This window comes from Pristis pectinata, chromosome 4 (genome assembly GCF_009764475.1).
Source record: "Pristis pectinata isolate sPriPec2 chromosome 4, sPriPec2.1.pri, whole genome shotgun sequence".
Taxonomy (NCBI): domain Eukaryota; kingdom Metazoa; phylum Chordata; class Chondrichthyes; order Rhinopristiformes; family Pristidae; genus Pristis; species Pristis pectinata.
The window spans coordinates 96208117-96218295 of NC_067408.1; the positions used below are offsets into that span (position 1 = coordinate 96208117).

Below are 10179 nucleotides of genomic sequence, written 5' to 3' on the forward strand. Positions count from 1 at the left end.
GTTTACAGCCTCATTACTGGAAGCTGCAGCACAGTTCATTAATTTAGAGTGTGAATGTAAATATTCAGTGCTTTATGTCTTCAGCTGCAAATGTCTCTTTAGAACTGTGAATTTTAACAGTCGGCAACTTGTTTATGTTGAAATTTTTCGAAGATGTCCCACAATGTTGACTTTTAATCAACATTTCAAATCAAAAGATTTTGAAAGCTGTTGTGCCTTGCAAACTATATAAAACATCATTAATGGTGATAATTTAAACCAGCCTCCATTTTTATTGCGTCTATAAGTTATCTATAAATTTTCACAGACTTGTTAATCTTTTCCATCATGTTTTTTTTAACTTGAAAGCTGGCAAAAGACAGCAGCTGTCAGGTTTTGGAAATGGTGTATATCATTGAACACTTAAAAAATAATAGCATTATATTGCTCAGGCTTGTAACAGATGTCCATGTTCAATTTGCAGCCTCTGCTGGAAAAGTACTTCACTGGCTTTTTTTATTGAAAATGCATTGTTTTCATTCATGCATCATTTACTCTGCCATTAAAGAAAATTGGTTTGAGACATATTTGGATATGAATTACACATGGGAACAGCAGAGAAGGCCATAACTGTCAGCAATTGTATTTCCTCTCTCCCTCCTCCTCTCCTTTGCCCCATGACACTGTTCACAGGGCTCTGTCTATCAGTCTGCCGCACTTGAGTGCCACCTGCCCTCAGATGTGTGTGCATGTGCACGCATAAGCATGGTCCACCCCACCCACCCTCGCCTCACTGCACTCTCTAGTTCATTTAAATTTTTTTTAATGAGTGGGATGCCAGCAGAGTGTTGTTGACTTCAGAATCCTAGCCAATGTGTCTTTTCTAGTGCAGAACTTGGCTTTTGTACTTTGGCATGCTGAGGTTAGGAAAATGATAAAGGAATTTGTGACCTTTGGTAATATCATAGGGCCATCAATTTTCCATTTAAATATGAACGGTATTGTTTAGTGCAGGACTGTTTAAACCTTAACCCCAGAGAAAAGAAGATAGTTTTCCTGATGTCATTGCCAGACATTTCAATCTACACACTCGAGCAGTCAGTTCGATTGTTCATTAACCTCTATATGCAAAATGGCTACTTTGCTTGTACGCATAGCAACTTGTTACTTGAGTAATATATTTTGCATAAAGCATGCTCATTTGAGGAATGCGTTAAAGGTTAAAGTGTAAGGTTGCAAAGTTTTGTTTTAAAAAAAACTTCTTTTTAAAGTGGATGCTCCCTTTGACATCCCGAGTGTTCCTGTACCTGTGCCACCTGCTAGAAGGACAGTTGAAGAAAATCAGAAATCTAACAGGACGTCACAAGACTACGACCAGCTCCCATCATTGACAGGTAAGAAGAGGAAAAACTTGAACTGAGGAAACCAAAGAAAACTAACCATGTATTTTGTTGGTACAGATACTGGTTAATGAAAAAAAAAAGTATCATCTAATCTTGAATTTTAGTAGCAGTATTTAGAGTATTTTGACCATTATCTGCAGTCTGCACAAAATGCAGATATTGAGAAGATGCTCGAATGAAAGTATTTGAAAACGTTGAATAAGTTACCAGTTCAAAAAGATGTGTAAATTTACAAATCGAGTTGTGGTGCATGTAGGACAAAAGAGCCCTTTTTATGAAAATCAGATTGAATAGATTTGTGAATATAAAAAATATGATTTAGTAAGGAATTACTATTGATAGTATTTTAAGGATTCTTGCATTTCTTTCTGTATTGCAACTATGTGATAATAAAACAAAGATTCCTGTCTAAGACAGGATGTAAAGGCTATAGGCTGTCTGCCCATCGCAGTGACGCAAATTAAACCATGTAAATCGGGTCCTGATTGTTGTGGATAAAATGTGAGGGAAATTCATTAATAAAACTTTGCAATAATCCAAAGCAATAATGGTGGTGGAGAGTCACGTGACATTTTCCAATTGTTATTATGTTACTGGAAATCAGTATCCCATTGTTTGTTTCTATTCCAGATACTTCACAAGCTCCAGCCAGACCTCCAAAGCCACTGCCTCGTAGGACTGCACCAGACGGTTACCACAAGAAAAATCATGTTCAAGAACCAACCTCTTTGCAGAGCAGCCAAGCAGGAGAAAATGTGGATGCGAAAATTGCAAAACTCATGGGCGAAGGCTACTCCTTTGAGGATGTAAAACGAGCCCTTTTGATAGCTAACAATAAAGTAGAGATGGCAAGAAATATTTTAAGAGAATTTGCCTGCTATCCCCCCATTTCTTCGCGTCTTAATCCGTAGCAATGGGCTGTTCGTGTGCGAGTGGAATACCCAGAGAATAGGCTTCTGAATCTCTGAAGAACATTGAGTTTTAAAGTAACATTCAACAAGCAGAACAATTTGAACCAACTGTGTGGAGTCTACTTCTGCGGGTTTCTTGGGAAGGTTTATAATAAAAGATAGAGAATGACCCCTATGTATTTTTGTTAGCCATAATGTTAAGAATCAGGGTTCAACTGAGAAGAAGAAAGTTTACTGTTTCACTCCTGTGAATTGCTTGAGATCTCTGCTGCTTACCATTGTCAAAAGATTTTTTGAGAATCATCTGAACTTTCTTGTTTGAGTGAGATACAGCCTTGTTGGCCTAAGTACTTGTTATGTCTGGAATCTGGGAACCAGTCATTTCTGCTTCAGTATTCTGTTTTATGTCATCTGCACTGATGGGGACACACTGCTGGTTTGACCTCTTCCTTCCTCCACCCCATTGTTCATAAACACAGACTAAATGAAGATGCTTTAATTTGCTGCATTACAATCTATCCAACAGGTGCAAAAAGCATGTGGCCTTCACTACTGAGTCTTTTCTGAGATAAAGTGAAATTTCTTTATTAAAAAAAACTAATTTCTGAATGTAGAGTACATATATTTGTCTATATATTGCCTTTTTAAGGTAATTTTTGACAGTAACCTTTGCAATTTCCCATTGTGCACAGCCTTTACTGCATTTATTATATCAATTTCCCTTCCTGTGAGGTAGCCAATTCATCTATATTCTGATAAAACAAAACTGATTTTGAGGTTCATGCAACCAAAAAATGTTGACCTATTTTTGTGAATTGTGACATCATTAATGGAATCAATTTCAAAGTAAAAATTTGTCTTTTTATATTTTTAAATCATTTATAATGCTGGATATAGAAAAGCAAAAGCAGCAGAGGCAATGCACAAGATCTATTCACACTGATGATGGCCAACTGAATGTAAAACTCTGCCTGCATTCAATTGTGTGCCAATATATTGATGGAACTGTGTAGCAGAGGTAGAGTCTTGGTTTTGCTGTATTTGTTTGTGCAGAGGGGGAGCAATACAGTTGTTTTCATTATTAGCATCAGCACCCTCTTGTTTGGGAAAAATTTGAGTGCAGTCATTTTTCCAAGTCTGGTATCACTGTAAATTGATAATGGACAACTATTCAGATTAAAGAAAGGAATACACCTTGCACTGTTAATATTGTGTCAGATATCATTGCAGCTTTGAAACGATCTTGTTAATTCAAAAGGTGTTTATTCCTTTCCTTGCATCCAATAATGGATTAAAAAAAAGAACTTGTTTCTGTTGATGCCTTTCTCTAGGTTACCATGGTGAAGGAAATGGTAAATAAGCTTTACCTTGTACCATAATTTCTAGTGGATCTTAACTCAGCGCACATCTCTGTCATTGTATGTAAATTGTAACTCTTCTGTAAATTAAGTTCAAGTCAATAACATTGCCGGTAATTGGTTTACTTCATTGCTTTGGGACTTTATAGTTAAGCCCTTGATTGTAGTTGAAACTTTATCTCAACTCCTCCGTAATAGGAGCTGTTACAATTTTAAGATGCCTTGATGTAAACTTGCTCAGAGATCAACTAAAAATATTAATACTTTCTGCCAAGATATTGAGGTTATTAAATAAGTACATTTTGTCTAAATTGTAGCAACCCTATAACTGAGGTACCTTAATCTCATTTCTTCTTTAATGGTTATCTCAGCTGCAGACTCAAATGAGCTTTTGTGGTTTAATAATGCCCCCTACTGGAATGCTAACAAAACATTATCGATAATAATCTTTTAAAAAAAGAACTAACCACGAGGGAGTAATGCAATGTATTTGCATTTTTAATGTGTTTATTGATGCATTAATGCATTTGACTCTCCATAACTTCCTCTGGGTTCAATGCAGTGGAAGCAGTTTTGGCTTTGCGGAATTGTGCAAAATGGACAAATCACTTTAGTGTCCCATTACACATCTCTATCATGAATTTCATTTCTACTTGATATTAATGTTTTATAGTATCATCCAAGGTCATAATGATCCCAGTGACTGATGCCATACCATGGCCTATCAAAGTAGTGCCTGTCACTGGGGGATGGAATGCACATAATAATGATTTCTGCCAATGTAGTGGAGAATTGCTGCTTTTCATTGAAAGTCACTTAAATATTTCAAATATTTGCACCAGCAATCAATATCAGCACTATGTTTAAGTTGTATTTAAAACATTTTTCTGAGACAGAGGTAAATAATTTGTAATGGTCGTGGATGGCATCAAAACACTGCAATGGATACCTACTTAGCTGAGGATTGACCTTTATGGTTACTTGAACTTTACCATTTGAATCTAAAGAAACACCATCAGCAATTCATAGGAGAATAATTTTGAAATCAAGTTCAGGAGTGGCACTTATCTTGCCAAATGATTTACCGTGCTTAAATAAATGTGAATGACATTCTTTTGCCAGGCACATCCATTGGATATTTCTGATATTCAGGTTTTTGTTCATTCTCAACTTGGAGGCTTTTCCCTTTGCACCGGTCAGTTAGTTGGCTTCCTTATGCCTTTTGAGTGTAAATGTTGGAAGCTAAATAGCTTAATATGCTTTAAAGGCAAAATATAGAGGTTTCATTTTCAAGGCACACGTAACTAGAGCTGTACGTTCATAGGCTGGATTTGCTGCAAAAGTCTGTAATACTTTTGGATGTCTAATCAATGGATATTTTTTTCCATTGGGTCCTAACATGAAACTTCATGTATCCCCTAAAATAGAAGCATTCTATGAAAAATGTACAGCCCTAGTTATAGCAGGTTGTAGGTACTAGCTGTCCTGCAGAGGAAAGTATGTTGTTTGTATCATGAGCCTAGAGAAAGTTGACAATCACACCTCACTCCTTTGTATGTAACCATTTATAGTAGGTTCATTTATGTCGAACATGCTCAAAGTGTAAACTCATTTTTTAAATGGTGAACAAAATTTTTGTGGAACATATTCTGGTGTGGTTATGTCATTATTGCTCTGTGCTTATGAGCTGAACAGCAGCTCTTCATCTCCCTGAAGTAAATCAGTGTGCTACCAAGTATTACCTTCAGGTGGAAGCTTCTTCATTCTGTTGGTAGAGTTCATTGAAATCGGGTACTGCCTTTTCTCTGAACTCAGACTTCTGTTTTTAAAAAGTGGCAGTAGTTCCTTAGACTTCATTTTAACTCAATGTTCTGTTGAAAAGAATGCCTTTCTATTTGTCTAACGTGGCAAACTAGTAATGTGTGCAATTAATTTATATTTTATTCAACATCCTTTTTATCTTCAATTTTAAGTATTCAGCAATCTTTTAAATACTTTATCTGTTCTTGTAAAATATTTTATAAAATCAGTATTAACAAATAAATTGTGTCCATTTCTTATTTGTAACAATGAAGAATTCTTATCTTATTTCCGGTTGGTTGTGAATACTGATGTATCTAGATCTTTTTCTCATAACATGCAAAAGGACTGGATTCATCACTCTAAATCTGAGCCTCTAATATCCTCTCTGCACCCATAAACTGGACCATTAATTTATGAGTTGCATCTGTAGTATGTAGAATTTGTCTTTTTTGAGGCTTAAAGAGCATAATTCAGTATTTTTACTCGATAAGGAACAGACGAAATGGGCCCTTCAGCTCCTCATGCTTACTGATCTTTGCCTCAGTGCCATTTTCCTCCATATCTATTATCCCTTGATTCCTTTAATTTCTAAAAGATTAATTGACCTGCCTGCAATACATTCAGCAACACAGTCTCCGCAGCCCTCTTGGATAGTGAATTCTCTGTCATGTGAGTCAATAAATTTCCTATCACAGCCCTGAATGGCCAGTCCCTCATTTGGAGGACTCTTGGTTCCAGATATCCCAGTCAAGGGAAACAACCCTGCATCTACCCATCAAGCCATGTAAGAACTTTCTGTTTATTTTTCCCAATGAGATTATCTCTCATTTTTTAAAACATCGACTGCTTGTACAGTAAACCTGCCATCCCAGGAATCATCCTGGTGAACCTCTTGCTGCACTCTCTCTAATGCAAACATATCCTTCAGGGTGGGAGACCAGAAATGAATTTGAGTAAGACGTAACTACTTAAATCCTTTGTTTTAAAATTAAGGCTAATAGACTGTTTACCTTACAATTTGCCAGCTGTTCTCAGACGTTAACTTTCAGTGATGTGTGTACAAGGACAGCCAGGTCCCTCTGAGCAGCAATGCCTTTCTGTCTCTCGCCACTTTAAAACTACTTTGCATTGATACTGTCTCTAGTGAGCTGTATGATCTCTTATTTTTCCACATCCATCTTCCATGCATTTAGTCTGGCTATTCCCTCAAAGCCCCTCTGCATCCTTTTCATAGCCCACACTACCACCCAGCTTTCCATCATAAGTAACTTAGATGCATTACACTTGATCCCCTCATCCAGATCATTGATCATGAACAGCTGAGGCCCCAGCACCATTTGCTGCAGCATTGCACTATTCACAGTCTCTCAACCTGAAAATGACCGACATATTTCCACTGTTTCTGTTCATTAACCAATCCTCAATCCATGCCAGTATATTACCTGCAATGTTTGCACTCTAATTTTGTTGACTTGTGTGGCACCTTATCCAAGGCCTTTTGAAAGTCCAAATACACCACAGTTGGTTCATCCTTGTCTATTCTGCTAGTTACAACCTCAAAAAATTCAAATGGATTTGTCAAACATGGTTTTCCTTTCAGAAATCCATAATGACTGCTCAACCCCATTATTATTTTCTAGGTTCCTGTCACCACTTAATAGATTCCAGCATTTTCTTTATGACTGATAGCAGGTTAACCAGCCTGCAGTTCCCTGTTTTCTATCTCCTTTCTTAAATACTAGGTTACATTTCCAATCTGCCTTCTAGTCTGTGAGAAGTGTTCTAAAATCTATGAAACTTTGGATGATACCAACCAGTGCATCTACAATCTCCATAGCCATCTACTTCAAACCCACAAGATGGAGGTCATCCAGTTCTGGGAACTTATTGCCCTTCAATTCCATTAATTTTTCCATTACTTATTTTATACTGATAGCAATTTCTTTGAGCTCCTCTTTCACTCTGGATCTGTCATCCTCCTCTATTTTCAGAAATTAAGCATATTTTTGTGTTTGTCTCTTGTGAGTTCTCCTATAAGGGACCAACATTAACTTTTGCTAATCTTTTCCCTTTTTTTATATTGAAGCTTTTATAATGTTTTTATATTTCTTGCTAATTTACTCTCATATTCTACTTTCCCTTGCCCAGCTTTGGTCTACCTTTACTGAAATCTTCCCAAACCCTGGGCTTACTGGTGTTTTTCTTTCTGCAACTTCTACAGACCTTTTCCTTTCATCAAATAATGTCTTGATAGCCACAGCTGGGATCATGTCACCTGTTTTTTCCCTTTTGTCAACTATGTATCTGTTCTTTAAGTGTTCGTGTTGCGTGCTTATTGTCCTACCTTTTGATGTAGTTTTCCAATCTACCTTAGCCAGTTCATGCCTCATGTCTTCATAGTTTGCTCTATTTAGATTTAAGATCCTGCTTTTAGATTGAGCTGAATTACTTCCAATTTAGGGTGGTGTGATATGTATTGATGGGTTAATTAAAATAACTAGGCTAACGTCATTCCACAGTTATGTATAATAATGTCTAATATGATTTTTGTCTATCTGGCATATAATTTTCTTCACTATTTAAATGTCTCTCTGTTCTTTGGCCATGTTTTATTGTTATCTTTCTTTCTCACTGGATTTAAAAATAAGCAGAAAACATTGAATAATTTTTCACAAGGCTTTCTCCCAAATTTCAGTTTTTGATCCTCCTTCACATTGTAGAATTTCTCAAAGATACCACTGTACTCCAACCCCTGCCCAGCCAATGTGCCATTTTTCTTTTACTGTTCTCCATTACAGTACAATGTTCGGTGTTGTTCATACACCATCCAGCTTCTAACTTCTGCCTGATTGCTGCTTCGGCTGTTTTGAAACCCCCCACTGGAGTTGATGTGGTCTATTGACTTCACACATTAATCTCTGCCTTAATTCTACATGTATCAACTAGTCGCGGTCACCATTGTCAAACTCTACTCTTTCCTTAACACGGGGGCCTCTCTCCCAAAGGCTTCATGCTCCTGTATGGTTGCCTCTAATGTAATTCATTAATTCCTTATCTATGAAGTGTATCTTTTGATATGGTCTTTAGGCACCAAAATATTTTACACATTGGTAATGAGATCTACCACTGGCTCTTCAATGCATCACTTGATGCCATGTCCATTTTAGACCCGTGTCTAAAAAGTCAGAAGTGAATCAGGATTTTCTGTAATTAAACATCAGCAAAACCAAAATGATTATTTTAAGAGCCTACCAAAAATTCCACAACCAAACCTGACTTCCCACACAGGCAGGACAATCAGCAATGAACATTGTTATCCATTTAATCCAAAACTGAGCTTAACCTACATGACACTGTGCACAGCTTTAACTGCTCTTCCTATATCTCAGCTTGCATTTCTATAAAATTTGAAAACATTAATTGCAGTGAAGACAAAAATTGAAAGATGTGAAACACTCTTCTGACTCTCTCACCCATTTTGCACAATCACATAAACTTGTGACGTATCCCAGCTGTTTTATCGTACCTTTTCCTCGCTTCCTGAACTCTATGCTTCATAATCACATTGCCTACAAACAACTGCCCATATTCTGTTACATCGGTCTCAGCTTAGCTGATTCCATCTCTCACAAACCATACACCTCCAAATATAGTGGAAGATTTTGTTAATTACCTGTTTTCTACCTTCCTCTTAGAACTTCCCCAAAGCACATCTCTTCAAGAGTATTTTGTTCAATTCTTGCAACAACTTGATTTCTGCTCCTTTTCTCCTCTGAAGTGCCTTGGCACCTTTCCCCCCATATTAAAGATACCATGTAAATATAGCTTACTGAGCATTGTGCACAGTTTGATAAGTGACCTGCAAAGAATATTGGTGACTAGTTTTGGTGAGATTTATTATTACAGATTTCACTCTTTTGAAATCCAGTGTGTGTTTAATGATGTTGCTATCCATACAGAGTTTTGTATTTTAATTTAGTGATCAATATTGTAAGGAGTCTGGCTAGAACAGTAGAACCAGCTAAAGAGTAGATTTCAGTTAAACTTTTAATTACGTGGCTGTTTCAGAGTGGAATATTTTGTTTTTGGACTTAAATATTTTCAAGCTTTCATTACATAAGAGTGTGGATAGAAAAAAATATTGAGTAATTGAGGCAGAATTTCCTAAATTCAAGCAGGAGCAAAAATGTTTTGACATTGTTGTAATTTCAGGATAAATGTTAAATTGGTTGTGTTGTGTTACATTGCTTGAAGAGTGAATTTTTAATATAGTAATGTCAACAAAAATGAAATGTAAACTGGAATTAATTTGTAAATTGTTTGATATTAATTGTATGGTGCAAAATTTAAATTGTAGAAATTTATAACACAGGTACTCATTTGGCTTGTTTAACCTATGACAGCCCAATCCCTTTTATCAGCTTTTGGCCCCTCTCCCTGTACTTCACAGATCTAAAGGTGCACATTCTTCAAAATGTTTAAGAGTGTAGGATTTCTGCTCTGCCATCCTCTCAAACGGAGTGTTTCAGACCCCATCATTCTCGCGGGAATCTATTTCCTCAACTCCCTCTTACCGTTCTCGTGGTTACTTCAAATCAGTGCCTCTGCTTATTGACTAAGTTGAAATAGTTCCTTCCTGTCCACTGTTGGCTGACACTCTGGTGCAATACTGCTGGTGGGCCATCATGTGGATGAAAGGATAAACTGGGCCTCTTTGCTTGAATT

The 10179-nt window shown here is 36.7% G+C and overlaps 1 protein-coding gene across 1 annotated transcript in view; it reads left to right on the top strand.

Moving 5' to 3' along the window:
- Positions 1 to 5686, top strand: part of cblb (Cbl proto-oncogene B, E3 ubiquitin protein ligase) — a 148498-nt gene extending 142812 nt beyond the window's left edge. Inside the window, exons 16-17 of the mRNA XM_052014292.1 lie at positions 1251 to 1373; positions 2013 to 5686. Of these exons, the coding sequence (XP_051870252.1) occupies positions 1251 to 1373; positions 2013 to 2293 (404 nt within the window). The 3' untranslated portion in view covers positions 2294 to 5686. The remainder of the gene's footprint in view (positions 1 to 1250; positions 1374 to 2012) is intronic.
- The last annotated feature ends 4493 nt before the right edge of the window (positions 5687 to 10179 follow it).